At 45.8% G+C, this 26,511-nt stretch overlaps 1 protein-coding gene across 12 annotated transcripts in view; it reads right to left on the reverse strand.

The window, feature by feature from the left end:
* ACTR3B (ARP3 actin related protein 3 homolog B) overlaps positions 1–26,511 on the reverse strand; it is a 110,826-nt gene that overhangs the window by 64,683 nt on the left and 19,632 nt on the right. For all 12 annotated transcript variants that reach the window (XM_021079302.1, XM_021079297.1, XM_021079298.1 and 9 more), the window contains 5 exons: positions 17,215–17,339; positions 16,476–16,586; positions 5,076–5,171; positions 4,116–4,223; positions 799–942 (listed from right to left, as the gene is read on the reverse strand). In XM_021079302.1, coding sequence (XP_020934961.1) covers positions 799–942; positions 4,116–4,223; positions 5,076–5,171; positions 16,476–16,586; positions 17,215–17,339 — 584 coding nt within the window. The remainder of the gene's footprint in view (positions 1–798; positions 943–4,115; positions 4,224–5,075; positions 5,172–16,475; positions 16,587–17,214; positions 17,340–26,511) is intronic.

A 26,511-nucleotide genomic window follows, 5' to 3' on the forward strand; every position in this document is an offset into this window, starting at 1 on the left:
AAACAGACTCAGAGACTTTGAAAACAAACTTATGGTGACCAAAGGGGACAGGCTGGGGGAGGGATGGCCTGGGGCTGTGGGACCAGCATGTGCACACTGAGGTCTATGGAATGACTGGCCAACAGGGAGCCGCTGTACAGCACAGGCAACTCTACCCAATATTCTGTGACAGTCTACCTGGGAAAAGAATCTGAAAAAAATGGGTGTGTGTATGTGTGTAAGCGGATCACTGTGGTACAGCAAAAATGATCACAACACTGAAAACCAACTCCACTTCATTAAAGCTTTAAAAAGGGCGGCGGGGGGGGGGGGCGGTCTGTCAACTGCTACATACAGAGTAATACAAAGACCAAACTGATGGATCAGGTCAGGCAGGCATTTTAAATAAGGACCAATCAGCCATCTTTCCTCTAATCTTCCTGATTTCATTTTAAAAATTCCTGTAACTTTCCCAGCATGTTAACGAGAGTCTAGGAAATACAGGTGGAGCCTGCTGAATGACTCCCTGGGCGCCGGGATACTCCTGGTGCTGCAAAGGCGCATGACTCCCTGCTCCCTATCCCAGAGATGAAGCAGACAGCTAACTGAAGGTCTGCCTAGTTAGGCTCCAATTAAAGGGCTGCTCACTCTGCACGGTGCTCCATACCACTTAACTAGCTGTTCTCATTCACCGCGGGAAGCTCCACAAGCACAAGTGGTAAACAGATCCAGGGGACGGGGGAGGTGGGAGCGGGGCGACGGCGCAGGGGAGGCACCCGACGCCAGCCCCCTCGAGACTGCCCGTCCCCGTGGTTTTACCTTGATGGCCTTTGCGGTCTCCAGGGACTGCTCGGGAGGGACGCCCACCTCCCTCTCCCTCAGCAGCTGCTGGATGAAATAGGTGATGTCTCGGCCCGCAATGGGGATGTGTTTGATGCAGCTTCCGATGACATACCCTTCTGCCTGGGGGGGAGGAGGAGGAAGGCCGGTGAGTGACCCTGGGGTGAGCGCCCTGCTCGCCTGCCCCTCCTGGATCACAAGCATTTACTGACCCCCAGCCTGTGTGGAGCTCGGGCCTGGAGGCCTTCTCACATGAAAGCACGCGCAACTCCAGCTCCATCAGCAGAACCTGAGATGCCCCAAGAGCCACCCAAGTGATGCTTTCATGAGGAATGTGAGGAGAAAACCACATGAAATAGTTCACTGCCAAAAAGTACTGCTGTCTGTCAGAACAATGGACCAATCATTTTCTTTGTTCTTCTAACAAAAAAGAAGTCGTGTCTATAAACTGTTGAGCCACCTATAAATCGTCCTGCATTGAAAAGTCAACCATTTGGCTTCAGGACTTGGATTCTAACCCCAGACTCAAACCCTGCCCCACATTTGGGGCTGAGTAGCCGTGGACACGTATGTTGACATGTTTCAGCCTCAGCACCTTCGTCCACGACGTGGGGCAGGGGGCGGCAACACAGTGATAAAATGCGGGGTCAAGCGCAGCCCTGCTGGACCTGCAGCCAGTGCTCAGTGAATGGTGCCTGGTCTGCAAGAGGAACGCCCGGCAGGTTCGCCTACACCCTACGCCCAGTGACACCCGTGCTGGGGGCCAGGCTCCTCTGGTTCAGCCGCCCTCCAGGGCAGGGAAGCAGCAGCTGCTCAGCCCCAGGGCCTCGCCAACCTCCCTGAGGGCTCAGCTTCCCACGGAAGCCTCAGGCTGGGAACTCCCGCTGGCTTACCGGGAGCTAGAGTGACAACCGCCACCCCAGCCTCACCAGGTAAAGAAGAGATGGCACCGCCTCTGTGCCACGTGCCCCTGAGACAGAGGAGGCGGAATGAACGAACCACTGGGAATGTACAGGTTTTTGTGACCACAAGCACAGACTCGGTCACCAGCTAAGCCGCAAGAACAAATTGCAGGATTCCTCCCGTGTTTTCTTCAGATTTACCCAACGTCCACAAGTGAGGGAAGGCGGGGCCTTTCCAGAACTGTCCAAGCCATTTATAAAATATTTTAAGATCAAGATAAAATATAAGTAGAAATTATTAAAATAGCAAAGATCAACTTAAACTCATAATATTAGCTCTCTCACAGAAGCTATGCATGATTTTTATATTCTATGCCTTACATATAACATGTTCTAAAATTAATTCAACCAGCTGTAAATACGCGTCAGCTTCATCACAGCATTAACTATATCAAAACAACACACATGTCCAAAAACAGGAGAGTACGTGCATTACGTCATACCCACGCGATGGGCTATCACGCGGTGACGATTCTTGCACAGAATGCTTAACAACAGGAAAAAACATTAGGGATAAACCAGTATGCAAAATACAGTTTTAGGATTATATTGTACAATTAGAATATAAAATCAGATACAGGATATTCCAATTTTGCTGAAAGTTTAAGAAAAAGCGCTTAGAAGGCCATACGACTGTATAACGCAGTTGTTCGAGTGGGTTTATGGGTTATTTTATTTCCTTCTTCACATTTCTCCATTTTATCCAAATTTTGTGTAACAAATGTAATTTTTTAAATCAGGAAAAAGACAGAACAAAGGAAGAGATAAAAACGTGAACAGCTTTCTCTGGGGGCCTGCTCGCTCCATGAACTTCTGCTCTCTTCTCCTGAGTCAGATGCACGAGGGAGGCAGAACAGCAGGGCCCAGGAGACCCTCTGGCGACCGCGGCTGCACTGCCGTCCGAGGGCACAAGCTCAGAGAGACAGCCAGTCAGGTTCCCCCTCAGGGGCACTCACACTTCTCGTGACCCGAGGCAGCAAGTGTGCTGAGCGTGCCCCACCCCCTCCCTCCTCGCCCCCACTGGCTGGGCCCCGGGGACAGGACGGGACAGGAGGGGAGGGGCCGGGCTTTTCTCCTCCTGACAGTGGACATGCCGACCTCCTTCAGTGATTTCTGGCTTCTGAGGAATTAAAGCTTTAGCACATTAGTATTATCATTCCTCCAACTTCCTGAAATACAACAGTGACCATTTCTTCAATTGAAGTCAATGAATTGTTTTTTAAAAAGCCCAAGGAGCATTTTTAAAAGAAGCTACACACACACACACACACACACACAAAACATAACCTGGCTGTCTTTTGCAATGGTGAGCTGTACCCATGGCTCATGGAAGTTCCTGGGCCAGGTATCAAACCTGTGTCACAGCAGCAACCCCAGCTGCTACAGTGATGATGCCAGATCCTGAACCTGCTATGCCACCAGGGAACTCCAACATAGTTGTAATATATATAAATAACAAGTAACTAGAAATAGGGTTCCCTCTAAGCAGGGCACCTGGAGGAGGAAGGCCAGGAGTGAGGGGTCGGTCTATCCACTGTACACCCCTTTCAGGCAGCTTCAATTCATTTTCAAAAAACAAACTTCAAATAATTCACCTAAACAGTCCACTGGACTGAAAGAAAAATATAGGTATTGTCTCTTAAAGCCTGAATTAGGAACCACTTCTCTAATATTTTGAAAATTAAAACCAAAAAACACTGCAGAGCATTCTGTGAGTCAAATGAACAATCTCCCCTTCCTGGCTCTTAAATTTTAAAAAACAGGAGTTCCTGTCATGGCTCAGTGGAAATGAACCTGACCAGTACTGAGGATGCAGGTTCGATCCCTGGCCTCATTCAGTGGGTTAAGGATCTGGCGTTGCTATGGCTGCGGTGTAGGCCAGCAGCTGGAGCTCTGATTTGACCCCTAGCCTGGGAACCTCCATATGCCGAGGGTGCAGCCCTAAAAAAAGACAATAAATAAATAAATAAATTTTAAAAAACAAGCCCTTTCCCTAAAACATGAGCTGACTGAAGCCATCCCCGTCTTGTCAGAGCACAGGGCCCGTCCTTCAGCGGCTGCGCACCACACCTGCTGATGTCCAAGGTGACAGCTCAGAATGTAAGCCAGGACGAGCCTCCTGGTGACGCCCCCCCACCCCCACCCCCGCTCAAGCAGAGCCCAGAGCCCCACCACCATGGATTGCCAAGCACCGGCAGCAGAGACGCTGGGCGGCGTCTTCTTTCTCCGGTGCCTGGGTTCAGAACCTCTTGTTCCTTTGCCCAGCAGTGACATGGGAGTCACTCCTTCCTTCGGGGAGGCCTCCGGGGACCGAGGCCCTGAGAGTCTGCTTACCACCGGGATAGCGTGGGTGACCCCGTCCCCGCTGTCAATGACGATCCCCGTCAACGTGCGTTCGCCAACTTGTCTCGACGTCCAAGACGCGGCCAAGGCCAGCACTGCCTGCACAAGACACGGGACCGTGAGCAGAAAGGCAACGCCTGCCAGGGAGTGCAAACGGTGCCTGACGGTTCTCAGGGTCAAGCAACACGCCCTTTCTTACTCTGTCAGTCTGAGGAGCTCTTTCCCTTCCTTAGCCTCCCTCTTCCCCCTAAAATTCAAATTCCAAATTGGACAACACGCACATTTTGCACACAATCGGATGGAGTCACGTTTTCGATAAAATAAATCAAAGTTTGGCAAAGGGAAGCCAGTGTGAATCAGCAGGTCATGGCATGTGGCACCTGCACATCAATTTCCTATGCAACTCCTCCTCCTCCGAGGGACCAGGATGTGCAGAAGAGACTGTGGGAGACACTTCCTTAAACTGATTCCCCAAAACTTCAGTCAGTTCCCATCTACAGGGGGGCAGATAGTGAACAACAAGCAAAACCAACAAAATCCCCACCCTCCAGGCAAGTGGCTTCAGAGGAAGTTCTACCAGCTCATGGAACCCGCATCCCTAGGGGGACCCTCTAAAGGCATCTGTTTGGTCTTTAGCAGATGGTATTGTGTTTTGATGATCAGAAGTGAAAGAAGACACAAAAGAACCGTACTTACATCCCTATTGTGTCACTCAGAGATGAAAACAGCAGCGTTTCGTGCATATACAAAGACAAACGCTGGACAAGTGCTGCACCAGCAGTAAAAACATAAGAACCTAAATCACAGGAGCTGTTCTGTACCGTGTGTACGTTCACACCTGAATGGTGGGTATGAGTGGGTGCTGAGGGTGACAACAGAGCCCGTGGGATCGCCGTTTCTTCCCGGTCAGCCAGCCGGGGTTTCGGGGGTCGTGGACACGGCTGCTTTTACCTGGACTGCAATGTAGAGTCCCGGGACGTTAAATGATTCGAACAGGATTTCCGCCAGGTACTCTCTGTTTTCTGGGGTGTTCAGCGGAGGTTCTGTCTGCAAGACAACAGCCACTGTAGCTGGTGTTCACCCAGTTTCATGTAATTGTGTCAGCACCACAAAACAGTGAACCTGAAAGCACGTTCATTAGGATGCTGTACCACCTGCTAGACGTACAGACTGCGTCCGCCCAGAGGCTACGCTAAAGACATCTGCACCTCGAGAAAGGGACAGCGAATTGGCTGTAGGGCTTCCGAGCCTGGAGACGCAGAGTAAAGACCTCTCTAAACCCATCTGCTCTGCATAACCGCCCCCAACAAGAGCCAGTTACAGAAAAGGAAACCCTACCTGCACAAACGTCACACCCAAGCACCCTGAAATGCAAGAGCCCAGCAGGGAGCTGCCAAGAGCAGGAAGAACCCAGTCGAGACAGGCGAGGACCCGGCACACCAGATCCAGGTAAGCCATATAGCTTCAAATGGGAGCAAACACAGGAGCCCTTGCCCGGAACAAGAGCAGTCTGAGCCGAAGAGCAGAGGCCTCCCTCCCGAAGCCCAGCAGCCATCAGAGCACAGGCGGCAAAGGTCAGAGGAAGCATCTTTGCCTTCGAGTGTGAGCGGGAAGACCAGGGGCCGAAGCAGCCACACCCGGCCGCTGGCCCCTGCCCAGCCTGGACTCACACACAGCTGGTCAGAAAGAAGCCCCTCACTCAAAGATGAGGAAAGGACACGAAGAAACCAGCCAAAGAGCATCTCAAAGTACTACGAGAAGGAGAGAGAGAAAAAAGTAATAGGAAAAGCAAAGGCAGACAAAAAACACGTACCCAGAAAAATACAAAAATAAAGCAGATGAAAATCATGACAAAGATATTAAAAAATTCAAGTATCTATTTTAAAACAATCACCACTATGAATCAGGAGGAAATTAATGGGATTCCAGAAAGATAAAAAGAATAAATAAACCTGCTTTTTGTCATTCAGCAATAGGTTGGGAACATTTTTCCATGTCAATAATATGGATACACATCACATATTTAAGCTGCAAAAAAGAAAAAGAAAGAAAAAAAAGAAAGAATAAATAAAAATTCTCTGGGCCTTTGGCCAAAATTTCCACATTACCGATTGTTACAGACTGAGCTGTGACTCCCCAAGTTCCTACAGTGAGGGCCCAGCCCCCAAGTGCCTAAATCTGGAGGTGACACCTCGAGAAAGATAATTAAGGTTGAAGGAGCTCGTGAGAGGGGAGCCTAATTGGACAGAAATAACGTCGCTTACAAAGAAGGAAGGGACACCAGAGAGCCCTCTGGGCACAGATAGAGGAAAGTCTGGGGAGGACACGGTGGGGAGGCGGCCGTCTGCCAGCCAGGAAGAGAGCCCACCAGAAACCCACCCTGCCAGCACCTTCGCCTCGGACCTCCGGCCCCAGGACCATGAGCCGCTCAGCCGGTGGGATGTGGCTGTGCCCAGTCTGAGCGGACTCAGAGCAGGAAGGCCCAGCCAGCCTCGGTCAATGGCACAGCCACGTGGGGCCAGGTCTCAGAGCAGGAGCGCGTGGCCTGAGATTCGACATCTGACCACACAGCCCATCAAGTACTTTACAAAAACAAACTATCTTCAAACATGTGAGAACTTGGGAGAATCTGGTTCCTACAAACCCTTCAGTAATCAACTATCAGAAGATAAGCTTTAGCCAAACAACAGGAAGGCAAAAAAGTACAGCCAGACTTAGAGTGAACAATTAATCCGTTTAAGATGTGGGAATAAAGATTTTTCTTTTCTGGGCATTACAGCTACGGAACAGACGGGAAACATAAATTAAAACAGCAGGAAAAGTATCAAGAGGTACAGATGAACAGGAGGAAAGAACAGAGGTACTGATATCCTATCACAGACTCAAAAGACACTGTTCTATGGATAGAATATCAGAAACATTAGTATACACAAAGTTAGAAATATAAATATTAGAAGTTTAGTGACACAGTAAGAAGCAGATGACAGGAGGTAAGAAAGTGTGGAAATGGACCAACGTGGTCGTTCAGCACAGGAGGAAGTAATCATCCCTAAACACACAAAGGTGTTTTTTGTATTTTATTTAATGATTTTTATTTTCTTCCATTTTAGCTGGCTTACAGCGTTCTGTCAATTTTCTACTGTTCAGCAAGGTGATCCAGTCACACATACACATATACATTCTTTTTCTCACATTATGCTCCCGTATGTTCCATCCCAAGTAATTAGATATAGTTCCCTGTGCCATACAGCAGGACCTCACTGCTTATCCAATTCAAAGGCAATAGTTTGCGTCTATTAACCCCAAACTCCCAGTGCCTCCCATTCCCTCCCCCTCGGAAACCACAAGTCTGTTCTCCATGTCCATGATTTTCTTTTTCTACAGAAACATTCCTTTGTGCTGTATATTAGATTCCAGATATAAGTGATACCATATGGTATTTGTTCTTTCTCTTTCTGACGTACTTCACTTAGTATGAGAGTCTCTAGTTCCAACCATGTTGCTGCAAATGGCATTATTTTGTTCTTGTTAATGGCTGAGTAGTATTCCATTGTGTGTGTGTGTGTGTGTGTGTGTGTGTGTGTGTGTATATCTTCTTAATCCAGATAAAGATATTATACAAAATTTTGTTTCTTTTTCTTTTTACTGCCACACCCACAGCATATGGCAGTTCTCAGGCAAGAGACTGAATCCGAGTTGCAGCTGGGACCTATGCTGGATCCTTTAACCCACTGCTCCAGGCCAGGGATCGAATCTGCACCTCCTTAGCGGCACAGTCAGATTCTTAACCCACTGTGCCACAGCAGGAACTTTCAATATTTTTTTCAAGTACCAAATTATCAGAAATAACACATATCTAACAGACATCAAACAAGGAAGCTCCCATGTGATGCACTGAGTTAAGGATCCAGTGCTGCCACAGCGGCAATGCACGTCACAACTGCGACCTGGGTTCGATCTCTGGCCCAGGAACTTCCACGTGCCGTGGGCACAACCAAAAAATAATAAAAACAATCTTTCAAAAAAATGTTTTTAAAGAAATCAAAGAGAATACTAACATTGGGTTTTAAAATATTAATACACAAATAAAACACATTAAACACAGAAGACATAGCTTACAGCTAAAACAGGTGAACTAAGGCCACATCCAGCAGCAGGCCACACCAGCATGGTTAACTGACAGCTCTGTGGTCCAATCGGCTGGGTCATCCCGCCTCTGATTTTGCTAGGCTGCAGAGTGATTTCCTCTGTCTGCACTTAGGACTTCACAGGAGCCTAAGTAGGTGCACCTGGCAGCACCTGGCAGGGGGACGGGCTCCGGAAGGTGCATCATGATTGCTAAGATCACCAGTGAGTACCAAGGAGAAGTCTACCTACTAAAGAGGTCTCTTGGCTAAGATCACAGAACAACATCAAATCACATCCTCTAGGCAAGAGACCATCCACAACAAGGCGCCCTGAGGCTCCAAAGTCAACACTGCTCCTGAGATCAGAAACAAGCTAAGCGTCCATCACAGGGAACTGAGGAAACAAATTCATCCAAAGTATTCATAAAATAATACTTCGCAGCACATAAAAAGGATGAGCTCTGTGTGTGCTGATACAATCTCTATGATAAACTGCTACATGAAAAGAGGCCTTTCCACACTGCATTCGTTCTTAAACACTTTGTAGCAACAACTCTTTTTAAACAAACAAGGTGCAAGGGAGAGAGGAACCGGGAGCTGTTCAATGGCAGAGTTTTGGTTTCGAAAGACAGGAAAGTTCTGGAGACCTGTCACACAACAATGTGAATATACGTTAACTACTGAGCCGTACCTTAAAATGGTAAATTCCATATAACGTTTTTAAACACAGTTTTAAAAATTTTTTAATTTAAAAAAAAATTTTTTTAAAGGTATACAACAGCATGTCTGTTTCATAACCATTGCACAAAATAAGGTTACGTATATAACCCTGCGCCTGCACACGGCTGTCTGGTTAAGAACTGGTAAAGACGCTTTCCTCTAGGAAGGGGCTCCGGCGGCAGCACAGAGGGAGGGAGGCAGACGCACATGCACCCGAAACCCTTCTAGGCCTTTTGAATTCTGTGCTGCAGCTGTTCTCAAACACTCGAGCACATCTGGCTATCAACACGCTGGGGGCTTTCATTTAGACTCTGGTGTAGCAACTGATGCAAAGCTCCAACACTGTAATGAGAATCAACACAGTCCCTGGATGGGAAGAGAAAGCCATCCTAAGACACATGCGAGAAGTGACCCTCATCAAAGGCAGACTGCAAACGCGGGATCTAAAAGTCACTCAACAACACATAACTTCGTTGACTGTGCCGACCTCAAGGGGTGAGATGAAATGTGTTACTGCCTTGAAGTACCCAGCACAGAGTTATTAGCACTGTGTCAGCAAGTTCTACCTGAGATTTCTTTCACTTAAAGCACATGAATAATGGCTGCAGATTCCAACAATACTGGTTACAACTTATCTCCTTAAACTTCCTCCTGTCAATCCGAAAAACAGGCCTAATAACCTCCTACCTCAGGGTTGTTGGTGGGATTAAATCAATGCGTGACAGTGGATCTACCCGTGGGGGAGGGCCAGGCACACATAACAAGTGTTGAAGAAAATCAGCTGAACACTCAGTGGTGTCTCTCGTACCAGAAGAAATCACATACACTAACTTCGGAAATCTATAAGCTCTTTTCGCACCTTGAAGAGGAAGCCAAGCACCTTAACAAGTTAATTTTTTTTTTTTCTTACATTTTTTGGCAAAACCCATGGCATAGGGTAGTATGTGGACCAGGGACTGAATCCGAGCCACAGCAACTGCAATGCCAGATCCTTTAACCCACTGCACTGGACCAGGGGTTGAGCTAGTGCCTCCATAGCCACCTGAGCCACCGCAGTCAGATTCTTAACCCACTGCACCACAGCGGGAACTCCAGTAAGTTAACTTGATAAACAAAGCATTTAAACTGAGTCGAGGGGGAAAAGGAACCAAGAGAGGAAGGCTAAGAAGGCAGCCGAGTGCGAACAGTGTTTCCTGCCTGCCAGCTGAGAGCTACCTATTTGGTTTGAAGCAAAACGTGAGCCTAGAGAAGACATTCCCAGCAAGAAGCAGATTAACCCTGCCTCCTGGCTTTAAGTTCAGTGTCAAATGATGTATCAAATAAATCCCAAATAGATTTGTATAAATATCGAAGTAAAAAAGCTTTCCTACATAAAAATTTACAGTTATAGAAGTTCGTCGTGGCACAGTGGAAACGAATCCAACTAGGAACCATGAACCAGCTGTGGGTCCAATCCCTGGCCTCGCTCAGTGGATTACGGATCTGGCATTGCTGTGGCTGTGGTGTAGGCCGGCAGCTGTAGCTTCGACTGGACTCCTAGCCTGTGAACTCCACATGCTACAGGTGCAGCCCTAAAAAGCAAACAATAATAATAATAATAATAATAATAATAATAATTTAGTTATAGATGTTCCAAAAAAACCTACAAAGACAAAAAAAAAAAAAATCAACCAAGTATCTGCTCCTGACAAAAGCTTCCTACTTATTACATGAAAGAGATCACAGTATAAACAAAATGTGGGACATACATACCACAGAATATTATTCAGCCCTAAAAAAGAAAGGAAATTCTGACACCTGTTACAATGTGGCTGCACTGTGAAGACATCATACTAAGTGCAATAAGCCAGTCAGAAAAGACAAATACTGTGTGATGCCACTTACATGAGGACCTAGAATAGCTAGTCACAGAGACAGAAAGCAGGATGTGGGTGCCAGGGACTGGGGAAAGGGGGAGGGGGGGTTATTCTCTAAACAGGTCAGAGTTTCGGTTTGGAAGATGGGAAAGCCCTGGAGATGGATGGCTGTAATGGACGCAGAGCATGTGAAAGGGCTCAATTCACCAAACTGCCCACTCAAAAATGGCTAAAATGATGAGTTTTTTGTTTGTTTGTTTTGTCTTTTTGCTACTTCTTGGGCCGCTCCTGCAGCATATGGAGGTTCCCAGGCTAGGGGTCGAATTGGAGCTGTAGCTGCCGGCCTACGCCAGAGCCACAGCAACGTGGGATCCGAGCCAAGTCTGCAACCTACACCACAGCTCACGGCAACGCCGGATCGTTAACCCACTGAGCAAGGGCAGGGACCGAACCCGAAACCTCATGGTTCCTCATGGGATTCGTTAACCACTGCGCCACCACGGGAACTCCTAAAATGATGAGTTTTATGGTAGGTACATTTCATCGCAAAAGAAAAATTGAGGGTAAAGAAAGTTCATAGAAATCATAGCAATAAGAAAAGCAAAAAAACACGGATATGTACAACACACAGAACATGAACAGGCAACTTACAAAAGAGAAAACACAGCGAATAAACAGGTCAAAAAACGTTTAAGGTCAAAGATATTAAAATGTAAACTTTAAAAAATCAAATAATCAAAAATGACATTCATTAATGCTGACAAAAGTTCAAATAATGTGGCCTCTTGTACAGTAAAGAGTTCCGTGTGGAAGGGCATGTTGAAGATTCAAAATTATTAACACTTCTGGGCCTTCAAGTTATATATAATACATATAATTTTATTAATATAAAACATGCTCTAAATATAGGAAAACATGTGCAAAGATTAGTTCTTATCATTCATATTAGTTCTTATAAAACCAGGAAACTGGAAACAGGAACAAACACCTAGAAAGAGGGGCACTGCGACACAGGGAATGTCCCCTGGACAGATGACGACCTAGCCGTTAACGCGAAGGTGACAAAAGCCATGTAAGAAAATGGGGAGAGAGGGGCAGAGGCCACAATGCTGGATGCAAACTCATCTAACACCTGGTGAAAAGACTAAGGGAAGATTTATACTAAATGTTAATATTTCTGTTAACAGGGTAGGAGCGCAAAAAGGCCCACAGATGTTCTAAATCACACTTATAGTTCTACATAATAAGAAAAAAATCTTGGAGTTCCCGTGGTGGTGCAGTGGTTAATGAATCCGACTAGGAACCATGAGGTTTCGGGTTCGGTCCCTGCCCTTGCTCAGTGGGTTAAGGATCCGGCGTTGCCGTGAGCTGTGGTGTAGGTTGCAGACGCAGCTCGGATCCCGCGTTGCTGTGGCTCTGGTGTAGGCCGGTGGCTACAGCTCCGATTCGACCCCTAGCCTGGGAACCTCCATTTGCCGTGGGAGCGGCCCCAAAGAAATAGAAAAAAAAAAAAGAAAAAAATCTTTTCAAGAGCTGTGAAGCCCTGGGTTACTCCCGTGTGCAAAGACCACAGAAACCCCAGTACCACTTCCTGAGGAGACTGCCAGAGGCGAGGAGGTGGCACAGAGCAGGGGAGCAGCCGTGCATCACCCTGGCCGGTGGCTCTGTGACATGGATGACACTCCCATGTCCAGCCAGCCCTGCACGGACACCTGCATGAATTCTTAAATGCCACTGTCCTCATACCTGTGGTCACATCATTGTGGCAGGCACTGCAAGTGACCTACCCACCAGCTACTCTCCCTTCTGCCTAAATGCCAGAACCCTAAACAATCACAGGCCCAGAGGAAAAGCACTTCCCAGACTCCTTCGTGAACAGGGAAGGCTAAGAGAGAATGTTCTGGCCAATGAGAAGTAAATGCTGCTGGATGCGGCTTCTAGGAAATCGCTTTAACAAGGCTGAAGGTAGACTCAGCAGTAGGTTCCCTTCTGCTCTTAATACCCTCTTTCCTGGAATGCAGAGGTGATGCCTGGAGCTGCAGTAGCCAACGTGTGATCATAAGGCAACCTTCGAATGGAAGCCGTGCTAAAGATACTAGAGCCCAAAGATCCCTGATGACACCAGGGAGCTGCCATACCAGCCCTGGCCTCCATGCTACACATGCACCTAAGAAAATAAAACCCCTAACTTGCCTAAACAACTGTCTACATTTAATTACCTGCTGCCAAACAATCCACCATCTGTGAAGAATTTTACACTAAAATCTACATACTTCTATTTAAGAGAATGTTTATGATATAATTAGGTTTTCCTGGTTCCTGAATCAAATTCAGCATTATTAAAGGCATATTCTTATGGGTCCTGGAACCATAATCATAAATCCATTTTTTCCTCAATCCTCCATTTCTTTCATGCTTATCACCAGTAATTATTCCTGTAGGAGACCAATTTAAAGACAACTTTCCAAACCATTATTTATAACAAGATCTAAACTGGAGTTATCAAGTTTTTCTTACTTTTTATTACTGAAATATATAATTAAAACTTCATACAGTGGGAAAATAATAAAAAAAAAAACTTCACAGGAATGCAAGTCACACAAACATTTTTATTCATAACAGTGGTAAAGTATCATCTGGTATTAATTCAAAAATGAATAATTAATTAGTGCCATAAAAACCAATCCCTGTTTCTGCATAAAGACAGCAAATGAACACATGTAACCTAATACTGCCTCACCCCCAAACCTCTCTATATAATTTTAAAAAGTAAAGAAAGCTTTTTAAAAATATAAATCCCCAAGGGGCAGGGAGGACAGGAGAGGCGAAGACGATACAGCGGAGGTTGGCAGTACCGGACGAGGCACAGCCGGGGAGGTTGGCCTCTGCCCTGGCTGGTGGCCGCCAGGCGGACGGAGCAGGTCCAAGTCATTCTCAAGGGCCAAGAAGGGAACCACCCCAGGAGTCGGGACGTACCTCGTGTCATGGTTCATTTTATGGGTCAGCTCGTCTGGGCTAAGGGACACCTGGAGAGCTGGCAGGACACTATTCTGGGTGTGTCTGGAAGGGATAAGCGTTCCGAAGGCTGAGTAAAGATAGGAGACTCCCCACTGTGGGTGCCACCACCCGAGCTGCTGGGGACACAAAGAGGACAAAGGACGAAGGCAGGGCAAGGCTCGCTCACTCCCGCTCGCTCCCGGTTCTCGAGCGTTCTTGAGCAGCACCTGCGGCCCGCTCTTGCCTCCCGGGTTTCTATTTTAAACGTCTGCAAATCTCTTTTAAAGCCGAACTTTCGCTCCACCCAAGGGCAATCATAAAGCACATGAATCTGTTTGGAACGCTGGGCAACTCAGTACTGGAGAAAAGTGTAGGCTTCCCGTCCGCTATGTGCTCAATGCACAGGACAACAGGAGCTGAGTTTCTGAAACATCTTGAAAAATACGAGCCACAAGGAGCGCATTCTCACCCTGTGTGTTCCGATGACCAGTCCCAGCAGTCAAAGAACAATTCTGCGGGCTTCTGAGGGACCTTTGACTTAAATCCTTTAGACTCTCTTGTATCACGAAGCCCTTACCTCATCCTAACACAGCATTTCAGTAACTGTCTTCAATTACCTTTTTTTTTAAACTTCCTTAGACAAGTGGCCACACAGTGGGATGTGGACGTTCCCAAGGTAGGGACGGAGCCACAGCCCTGCAGAAGCAACGCCGTGCAGCTCTGCGTGAGCCACCAGGGGAGTCCCGTCTTCAATTAACTTTAAGACTCGGCCACAAATCTGCATCCCCGCTTCACTCCCCTTTAACTATTCCATCAGCTAAGCACAGACCCGAAAGAAACTGACCGTTCTCAGCACTTCCACAGTCACACGGGCAATGCGCTCACCTGCAAAATTCAGAGCACAATACATGGAACACAGTATTTTCTTACAGTGTATAATAAACTTGGTGATTTCTGAACATTCACTGCGAGTACTCGTTTTGGCAAATGGACTCAAGCCTTTCCATTTTCACACCAAACACTTCCAACTCCTTCTCGGAAAGTGGTTTTATCTTACTCGACTATATATACACCAGCTAAAGCAAGAAAAACTTTCTTGTAGGGAAAATGTCCTCTGGGCCGGGTCCTGGTGATGTGCATTTGTGCCACAGACCTGAGACTAGCCGACCCCGCAGGGGGGCCGGGGGGGGGGGTACTCCTGGACGGGAAGCTGAGGCAGACGGAAGGAAGCAGCCGGGAACAGCGCCAGGGCCCGGATCCCACCCAACAGGTAGTCACAAGACAGGCGAGAGAAGGGAAAGTGCCAAGCGGGACAGGTGGGATCTGAGATTTGTTTTGGCTATAAAGACAAAGCCGCTCAGACACACTGTCACTTTCCTGGCTCCATTTCTTTCGCATACACCACTGAAGCTGCACAGGAGAGAAAATACACAGTGGCCTGTAAAAACATGTAAAAACATGTACTCAAACTTGGCAATTCCTAGTTGTGAAGATACAGCCAGAGGAAAAGATCAGAGCACTTTCAAGGACTTGCTGTAACAGATACTCCATACATAGATTCCACTAACTACCATAAAAGCCTTGTAGTTAACATATTTTAAGCCAGGTAATTCTAAAGAACGCTCCATATTTAACATCAGAAAGAATTACATATTGGATCAGGGACCATTTGACAATGTACTTGCATGGAAACGATCCAAACCTAAATTATGTAGGTTTTAATGTGCAGCTTACGCTACGTGCAATTGCGCTCTATAAAGCAAGTTATTTTCTACATGTAATCAATTTAAACTTAAAAAGAACATTTAATGGAAGGAAACACGTGATGCTGAGGAGACAATTAGAACAGATTCTATAACCAAGAGATATTTCTTTTCATTTCTCTGTAATGTTTTATTTTGGTTGAATAAGATCAATTAAGTACCATAATATCAGGGCCCGTAACTCAGCTCAGTTTTTTTTTTTTAGAGTAAGATTTAAACCTTGGCAAAAAAACACTTAGTCTTCTCTGCAGTAGGAAGCAAAAGTTAGAGGCATCCAGTTACATCACAAGCACATCTAAGTACACAGCAGGCTCCTGCCCAAATCCCTTCCTGCCCCGTCTTCCCCGTTGCTGAAGGCCTGCCAGGTACTCGCCCTGTGAGGCCAGGTGCTCAGACACGGTCCCCTCACTGGCCCTGGGGAGAGACAGATCTAGGTCAACCTCCACCTGTCAAAGGAACTCCAGCCCCCCTGCGAGGGACCAGGTTAGGTACAGACAGATGGGGCAACTCTGCTGGGAAACTTCTGGGAAAGGGATTCTTAATTCTTAAAAAGTGCTTCTACCTCTGAAAGCAAATACACCAAGAGCGGGTAAAGGAACTTGGGCAACCACCCCAGGGCTGCAGGCACCAACACAAGAGGCCGAACCAGTGACTCAAGCTGGGTCCTCGCCTCTGCCTCTGAGCTGGTGAAACCACCAGCCCTGCTCGCCCGGCTCCCACCTGCCTGCTTCACAAAAAAATAAGCATTTTTGTTGAGTGTCTGCTATTTGCCGAAAAGCCACTCCAATTCCCAGAGGCAAAAATGCCCCAGGGAAGGATATCATGGGTTTAAAACCTCAACAACTTAGAATTTACGGCGAGACACTCCTCTTAGTTCCAGTTACTCACCATTAAAAAATAATGATCCTCAGGTTCAGCTCGAAGATATTTAAAAATCACTTGTTCCATGAACCTTTCCATTAGATCCCAGTCTTCAATTATTCCATGTCTTATCGGCCACTAAAGCAGGACAAACCAAACCACGTCAAGCTTCAGTTCCAGCTGTAAGAGCAATAGTTTAACCACAGCCCCGGCCCGGAAGAGACAGAGTTATTAGAGAACACGGGTCCTTTGCTTGGAGTGAATGTTAATTTACGTAAAGAAACAACAGGCCCTTTACCAGGAAGATTCAGCCACGCTGTTGTTTATGCTCCAGTCCCCCCACTCCCGAGGGCAAAGAACCGTCTCAACAGCGCGGGAACAGACAGGGCAGCGCAGCTCCAGGGCCACACCATTCAATCTGGAGTTTGGGGTTTTTCCACAACAAATTCTTTTACATTAATCAACCCGCCCCTTTCCCCATCAGACAGGTCAACTCGTCAACCCCCAATCTCCCCCAGGAGCAGACCTTGCTCGCCACAGCGCGCAGCGTCCCCAGATCCATTCTGCCTGCTGGGCCGTGTAATAAATTCACCGGCGGCCCACGTCAAAGACAATGGCGACAAGACCTCTTTCCACCCCTAAGAGTCAATTACACGCCGCAGTGCCCACGTGCAATCCCTACATAAGCTACCGCCCCGCATGATTCGCGCTGCTGCTGGGTTCTTGCCTGTCCCCCCAGGGACGCGACTCCCGGCCAGGAGCTGACCTTTGTGGCGTACGTGGGTTTGTCTATGGCTTCGTCCCCGATGAAGAAGTCCAGGTCATCGACCCCTCTGAGCACCCTCCTCTGGGCTTGGTCGACCACCTTTGCCGACTCTCTGATGGCGATGCCTGGGGGGAAAAGCACAGGTTTCCGTCACCGCCCACACTCATTTCAGCGACGGAGAAAGGGCAGTGTCAACCCTGTGCAGGTACAAGCACGCTGTCAATGCGAAGGTTCAATCTGGAGTCGAGGGTGCTCGCAGAAAAGACCCTGTCGATGAGCACATCAAGTCACCCAGAAACAAGCTCTGATGCTCCAGTGCTGTTTTCTGCGGGGCCCAAAGGAATCGAGCTGGTCTGCCTTTACTGCTGACAAGCTACATACTGAATTTCTCAGTTCCCTCTGAAAAAAATCCCTCACGATAGTAAGTGAAATGCCCACAGAGTGTATATGAATCAATAGATTCCAAATTTGAAAATGGAATACAGGCAACAAAAGTAATACAGAAAAAGAGAGTAAACTGATTGTTACCAAGAAATAAAAAATAAAACACTGCCACCCCATTAAAAGAAAAACTTAAAACTAACATCTGACAGAAGAAAATACTCGAACAACTGTTACGTAAGAATATTGCTTTTTTTTAATAATACATTATTTTAATAACCACATAGCCTTGCTACTTGGGAATGTAGTAAAGAATCAGTCCTAAAGTTCCATCTAACGTGGAGATGGGGAAAGCTTCACAAAATTCCTAAGCCTTGTATGTACGCTTCCAATTCCATAAACTCACCTTCATCAAGTTTCTTCCAAAACAAATTAGTAAACATATATAATTATTTTTAAAAGAAGATTATGTGAAATCCCTTATTTATTACAAATGAAAAATAGCAACAAAGCTGTGGGAGTGATTTTAAATCCTTTTTTCGGGAAGGCGTGTGGAAGTAACAGCCTGAAGAGGTGAAGGAACAAGAGGCACAGGACAGAAATCACTCTGCCCCCCTCCTTGGCCCACTCCAACTTGCTGCCATATTTAGTCTGGAAGCTTTCAAGTCACAAAAGGTGGCACAAACCTAAAGAACAGAGCTTCAGCAGGACTAAAGAAGCAGATGGGATGTGGAACGCGGGGGCTGAGTTCAGACAAAGTGTCCAGGTCAGAAGCAGGGAGCATGTCGGGGTCATGAGGCTGAGAAGGGGGCCAGACAAGTCTTCAGGGCCAAAACCTACGAAGGCAATCCATAGAAATGACCACAACCCCCTCAACACTGACCACGCCACTCAACAGCACCCTGACAGGCCCCACACTGAAGCACCTGATGCACCTGTTAGCATCTCAAAGGGCCCCTGGCCAGATGGCTTGCAGCAGACCTCAAAAACCCTGTGCAAACTGGCAGGTTCCACCCTCTGGGCAAGGGCACACTTAACTATGCATGAACTTAGAATTAAACTGCCAGGTCAATACAAAAGACTCTAAAGAGACAAAGGCAAAAAGATTCCTCAACTCATGACATCATTCACGCTTACCAAGAATTTGAGGGCACTCTATCTAAGCAGAAGAAAATCACCACCTTAGAGAAAAAAACGCCCAACTTAGAATGAAACTATCACACTCAAAAATTTAAATGACAACAGAGTAAATCTTCTCCCACCCAAAAGTACTCTGACCCCGAATCACAGCAGATCTGTTTCTAGTGGCCCTTAGAAAATAGCAACAACAACAAAAAACCAAAGTGTTCTTCTTTTAACTATTACACAGAAGTGACTGAATCCACGAAAGCGAGTGAAAGTACATAGTGCTTATACTCAAACTCGTTCCTTTATGCCTACAGAAAGCAAAACATGGTCCACACAGTCCCGTGACTATGATGGAGAAACATGTCTAGAGGCGTAGCTATCAGTGGGCGTCTGAGTGTCCATGGAGCACACACGCCTCCTCCTAGAACAGACTTCTAAGCCTCCTCCAGCAGCCCACAGCTCACTACTGGACCCCGACTGGGGGTAAACAGAGGAAACAAGAAATGGGCAGAGGACACTACCCTGGAAAGGGCAATAAATATGTACCAGATAAGAGGATCAACGTCTCAGCATTCCGCCTGGTGACATACACGTGGCATCGCCAGGCAAGGCGATGAGGCCATGGAGAAGAAGGAAGCTGTTCTTCACGTCCTCATCCAGAGGGTTCACTAAACCGGAGGTTAGGAGAAAAAAGCCAGGTGCAAGGTGCTGTGTGTGGCACATGCCACCACTTGAGTAAAAACCTGTCTGTGTGTATTTGCTGGAATGCGCAGAGTTACCTCTGAAAGGAACCACAGGAGACCAGAAACGGTGGTGGCCATCTAAGCGGGGACGTGGGTGGGAGAAAGTTAACTCTCACTGCACATCTGTTTATACCATTCAATTCGTATGCCACATGAATGTATTATTACTCAAACTGATTAAACTTGGGAAGACGGAGTAAGCACACTTTGCCCTACTTCTCTGAGCACAGCTAGAATCCCTGGACTTTGCATTTGAAAGAAACAGGAAGGTGCTGAGAGGTGAGGAGAAGGCAGCAGACTGGGTAGGGACCTTGGGACCCGAGGAACAACGCAGTGGTCACTTCCTGGGTTTCTTGTCCCAGGTACCCCACACTGGCTGCCAGGGAAGCCAACAACCCAGAAATACCAGTGGGAACAAACAAAGAAGGTCTCCCTGAAAGCCTATCTCCAGCCAAAGGAGAGAAAAGGGCGGGAGAAAACAGAAAATTGTTAAACAATAACTACCCGACTCCAGTCAAATGACAGGAAAACAAGCCCCTACCAGCAGTGTAGACACACACAGGGAGCCAGGACTTCCATCTCACCCCTCTGCCTCCACACTGAGCTCTGTCAGAGGGCCCAGCAGGAAGTCAACAGGTCCACCGATGACAGCAGGGCACCCCTCGCCTCCCAGTGGACGGCACCTGCGGAAGCCTAGTGGGGAGCCTGAACTCCTGCCCACACTCAGCAGTAACATGGAGCCTCGCCCCAGTGGGGCATCAGCAAAGGCCGCAAGGAAAACCTGAACTTCAAGGCCAAGCTGGCACTAACAGGGGGTAGTCCCTGCCGCCCTAGCAGGTACAATATCAGAAAAGACTTGCTAAACATAAGATTTAAATAAGATCTAGAATCTCATGATATACTACCCAAACTGCTTAGGTGTCAATAGGAAAAAAATCTCTCACCATAGCAAGAATCAGGACCATCTCAACTGAAACGGGAAAAGATGAACAACAGATGCAAACAGCGAGATGACACAAATAACAGAACTATCAAACAAGGTGTTAGGAGCCATCATAAAATGCTTCAGTGAGCAAACACACTTGAAATAAATGAATAAAAGAAAGTCGGCAAAGAAACACAAAGTCACAGCAAAGACAAAACAAAGAAGACAAAACCACGTGGAAATTTTAGAACCAAAAAACTCACGATATCCGAAATAAAAATCTCAGTGGACAGGCCCGGTGGCAGAAAAGGACAAGGGAAAGAATCACTGACTTGAAGACAGAATGACAGAAATTACCCCATCTGAACAACCAAGAGAAAACAAGCCTGAAAAGTACGTAAACGGGGCCCCAGGGACACACAGGTTGTATGACAGCAGATTTAACATGCATGCATCTTGAATTTCAGACGAGAGAAAAAAGGAGATAGGGCTGGAAAGGCATCCAAAGAAACTACGACTAAAACTTTGACAAATTTGATAAAAGGATGCGAGGAAGGGAGGGAGGGAGGGAGGGCCTACAGATTCAAGACTGAACAAACTCCAAACAGGATAAACTCAAAGAAATCCACAACAAGACACATTATAGTCAAACTTCTAAAAACTAAAGACCAAAGAAAAAATTCTGAATGCCTCTAGCAAATGTCTCATCAGAAATCAGAGAGCCCAAAAAGAAGCTGCATGCTGACAGAACGGCCCACTCTGAATTCTATACTCAGCAAAATTTCCTTCAAAACTGCAAAGCAAATCAAAACTTTCTCAAATAAACAAAACAGAACTTGTCACCAATATACCTACTCTAAAAGAATGGCTAAAGAAAGTTCCCTAAACAGAAAAGAGATGATAAAAGAAGGGAGCCTGGAACATCCAAAAGGAAAGACAAACAATGAAAAGAGCACAAATAGGAGCAATTAGAACTACTTTCCCTCTCCTCTTACGTTTGCTAAATTATCTTTGGCAGTCGAAGCAAAAATTATAATCCCGATGTGCTTCTCATGGAACACAGAGGAAATATTTAGGACAATTATAACAGAAAGTAGGGGGGAAAGGGACATCAAGGGAGGTGAGTTACTAAACCACTAAATGCTGACACCACTAAGAAACATCACGTACATATAAGGTAACAGCTAGAGGAACCGATTTAAAAGCTACACGGAGAGAAGCACTCAAAAACACGGCAGCTAGGGAGCTCCTGTCATGGCTCGTCAGAAACAAATCTGACTAGTATCCATGAGGTTGCAGGTTTGACCCCTGGCCTCGATCAGTGGGTCAAGGATCTGGCATTGCCGTGAACTGCGGTGTAGGTCACAGATGCGGCTCGGATCCCGAGTTGCTGTGGCTGTGCTGTAGGCCAGCAGCTGCAGTTTCGACCCCTAGCCTGGGAACCTCCAAATGCCGTGGGTATGGCCCTAAAAAGACAAAAAAAAAAAAAAAAGGAGAGAGAGAGAAAGCACTAATCAATAATTACAATAAATGTAAATGGTCTAAACACACCAGTTAAGAGACAGGTATTAGCAGAGTGGATTAAAAACACACGACTGAGGAGTTTCCTTGTGGCTCAGTGGGTTAAGGATCCAAGTGTTGTCATTACCGTGGCATGGGTTCAATCCCTGGCCCAAGAACTTCCACGTGCCGCAAGTGCCGCCAAAAAGAAACAAAAAACACCATGACTGTGGGAGATCCCTGACAGCCTTGTGGTTAAAGATCCAGCATTGTCACTGCTCTGGTGTAGGGAGATCTCAGGAACTTCCACATGCTGTGGGCACAGCCAAAAACAAATACACAGACAAAACATGACTGAACTCTACACTGACCACAGGAAACTCTCTTAGCACACCTTACTTTACTGTGCTTCGATTTACTGAGTTGTTTTTTTTTTAATTGAAGGTTTTTAGCAACCCTTAGGTTGAGTAAATCTATTGGCACCACTTTCCCAACAGCATTTGCTCACTTCGTGTCATATCACATTTTGGTCATTCTCGCCGTATTTCAAACCATTTCATTATTATTATATTTGTCATGGGGACCTGTGATCAGTGATCACGGATGTTACTACGACTTGCTGAATTCTCAGATGATGGCGAGCAGTTTTTAACACTATTTTTTAATTATGGTACATACATTTTTTGACACACACTAGGGCACACTTAGCAGACTACAGTCAGTGTAAACATCACTTTCACATGGACTGGAAAACCAAAATTCCGTATGACTTGCTTTATGGTGATATTCGCTTTTACTGCAGCGGTCTGGAACCAAACCCACATCTCCAAGGGAGGCCTGTAGGTAGTTTAAAACTAGAAAGATTAAAAAAAAAAAAAAATTTCAGAACACATTAACCAAATAAAGTATGAGAGGCCATACTGCTATCAGGAAAAGTAAACTTTATAGCAAAGAAAATTACCACTGATGGAGGGACATTAAACAATGATAAAAGGTCAATCCATAAAGAAAACATAGCAATCCTACATGTGTATGTACCAAAGAAGGGTGATGCAAAACCTATGAAGCAAAAACTAAAAGGAGAAACAGACAAATCCACGACTGTAGACGCAGACTTCAACATCTCTCTCTCGACAATTGATGGAACAGGTAGAGAGAAAATCAGCACGGATGCAGAAGAGAAACAACACGAGCAACCCTCAGGATCTAACCAACAGAGACAGAAGACTCCACCCAGAGACAGCAGAGCACACACTGTTTTCAAGGGCACGTCAGCCCCCAAAAAACCTTACGTGGGACCATAAAACAAATCCCAACACATTTAAAAGAATTAAAATCATACAGAGTGTGCTTTTGGACTACAATGGAATTAACCCAGAAATCAAAAACAGAAAAATAACCAGAAAATCTCCCAAGCGCTTGGAAACTAAACAACATAGTTCTGAATAAGCCACACATCAAAGAAGAAGTCTCGGAGAAACTAAAAACTACACGAAGAAGCTGAAACTACAAAATATGACAATGTGTGGGACATAGCTAGAGCAGTGCTAAGAGGAAAAATTTTAACAGTACATGCTCACGTTAGAAAAGAGAAAAAGTCTCAAATCAATAACCTAAGTTCCTGCCTTAAAAAGCTAGAAGAGCAAAATAAACCCAAAGCAAGAAAAAGGAAGGAAATAAACATCAGAAATTAATGAAACTTGGAGTTCCCGCCCTGGCGCAGGGTTTAACGAATCCGACTAGAACCATGAGGTTGCGGGTTCGGTCCCTGCCCTTGCTCAGTGGGTTAAGGATTCAGTGTTGCTGTGAGCTGTGGTGTAGGTCACAGACGCGGCTCGGATCCTGTGTTGCTATGGCTCTGGCGTAGGCTAGCAGCTACAGCTCCTGTTCGACCCCTAGCCTGGGAACCTCCAAGAAATGGCAAAAAGACAAAAAAAAAAAAAAAAAAAAAAAAAAAAAAAAAAATTAATGAAACTTAAAAGACTGTTGGATCCAAAGGCAACTTTTAACTCAGCAGCATTCCCACTATGCTGGCAATAACTAATGAGAAATTTTAATTTAAAAAAAAATTCACAACAGCATCAAAAACATTAAAGGTACCTAAAAATAAATGTAGCAAAAGGTATGTATGAGCTTTTTGAAGAATATGGCAAAACATTACTAAAAACCATACAAAACATGAATAAATAATAAAACATATGTACCATATTCATGTGGGAAAATTCAATTCATAAGATAAATGTTTTCCCCAAATTAATCTATAAATTTACTGTGTCTCTAATCAAAATCCCATTATAATTTTTCATGGACCGTAAAATGATTCCAAAATTGATGATAAAGAGTAAGGACCTACGAATAGCCAAAAGTATTCTAAGAAAAAAAAAAAGGAAGAGGAACCAGACCTACTGAATATAAAGACACATGTCAAGGTAACAGAACCTAAGATAGTGTGAATGTGGAACAGAGATAAACAGATGCATGAATCAAACAAAATAAAAACACCAGAAATATTCTGAACCATATATGGTACCTCAGTATGACTGAATAAATGGTGTTGGGAAAAGTGGCCCTCCATTTGGAAAACAAAACTATTTCTCTCATACCACATTAAAAAAATAAACTTGGGAGTTCCCATTGTGGCTCAGTGGTAATGCACCCAACTAATATCCATGAGGATGCAGGTTTGATCCCAGGCCTCACTCAGCAGGTTAAGGATCCGGCATTGCCATGAGCTGTGGTGTAGGTTGCAGATGTGGCTCAGATCCTGCGTTGCTGTGGCTGTGGCTTAGGCCAACAACTACAGCTCTGATTAGACCCCTGGCCTGGGAACCTCCATATGCCACAGGCACGTCCCTAGAAAAGACAAATAAATAAATAATTAATAAACTTAAAATTTTCTTAGAAGAAAGCATAGAAAGTCTTTATGATTATAAATGCATTTTTAATAAAAACAAATTATAAAAACATAAACCAAAAGACTGGACTATATGAAATTTTTAAACTTCTGTATTTAAAAAATCATTTAAAAAAGATATCATAGAATAGGGAAAGTATTTACAAGAAATTGGTATTCAAAGCATACAAGAGTTCCTGTAATTCCATAAAAAAGATAAAAAATGCAATAGAAAAATAGGCAAAGATAGAAACAGACAATTAAGCACATGTAGATAAAAAGACAGTCACCATTTAAAAGAAAACTGGAAAATGCCCGAATATTGCAGATTCACATATTAGAATTCTGATCCAGATCTGTATATACCAACACTAATACATCATAAAATCGTAATACTGAAGATTTTTAAAAATGCAGAAAGTGGAGTTCTCTTGTGGAGCAGCAGGGTAAGTAGGGATCTGGCATTGTTAGTACAATGGCTTGGGTCACTGCTATGGCATGGGTTTGACCCCGGCCCAGGAACTTCCACATGCTGTGGGCACAGCCTCACACCCCGCCCCCTGCAAAAACAGAAAACAAGTGCAGAAAATGATTTTTCCCTATTACTGTATGATATCATTTTGGAAATGTTTAAATTCACAAAACAATACTACCTGCTGTTGTGGTACCTTGCGGTTGTCACATAAGGACGCAACATGGACTAGATTCGGCAAGCGTCCCAGAGGAAGGGGCGAGGGGAAGGACTGCAGGAGAACAAAGGGGGCTGGCTCTCCCTCGGAGGTACGTCAGCATTCCTGTGTTTACAGGATCGTAGTAACATTTGCTCATTCTGGGTGGTGGGTACGTGGGTTTTTATTACATTATCTTTGTCTTTTGCCCTTTTCTTTTCTTTTTTGACAGAAAAAGACTTTTCAAGACCTGTGAGCCTGTAGGCTCAATCTCTGTCTCCAGTCTAGACCTCTCCCCAGGCATCAGAGCGGTCACTGGTTGCCTAGGAGACCTTTACACCTGAATTCCCCAAAAAGTCTCCTGACCCCTCCCTGCCCTCCACGTCCTCTTCTAGGGATGTGACCGACACACATTCTTCTGTGCCTGAAACTTCCAACCAACGACTCTCAACATTCCCCAACAACCTAAAAGGGGGGAAAGGGGTAAAGAAAACCTTTCTTAAAAACAAGCAAATTCTGCCCAGAAACTCAAACGAGACACAGGCAGGGCCGCCCTGGTGACGCAGGACCGGGATCTGCTTCTCCCTAGTCTGGGACAAGGCCCCTGAGGGAGCCTCAGAAACAGCGTGAAAATTCCTGGTATGCAAAATAAAATTAGAAGGAGTTCCCGTCGTGGTGCAGTGGTTAACGAATCCGACTAGGAACCATGAGGTTGCGGGTTCGATCCCTGGCCTCGCTCAGTGGGTTAATGATCCGGCGTTGCCGTGAGCTGTGGTGTAGGTCACAGACGCGGCTCGGATCCCGCGTTGCTGTGGCTCTGGCGTAGGCCAGTGGCTACAGCTCCGATTCAACCCCTAGCCTGGGAACCTCCATATGCCGCGGGAGCGGCCCAAGAAATAGCAACAACAGCAACAACAACAGACAAAAAGACAAAAGACAAAAAAGAAAAAAGAAAAAAAAAAAAACTTAAGACAACAGTTTAAAGTCCCCCATCACCTGGCCCTTCTGCGGAGCCCATCACTCCCACCGCTCTCCGCGGGGGGTGTGCCTCCCCCTCCG

The sequence above is a fragment of the Sus scrofa genome, chromosome 18, assembly GCF_000003025.6.
Source record: "Sus scrofa isolate TJ Tabasco breed Duroc chromosome 18, Sscrofa11.1, whole genome shotgun sequence".
NCBI lineage: Eukaryota > Metazoa > Chordata > Mammalia > Artiodactyla > Suidae > Sus > Sus scrofa.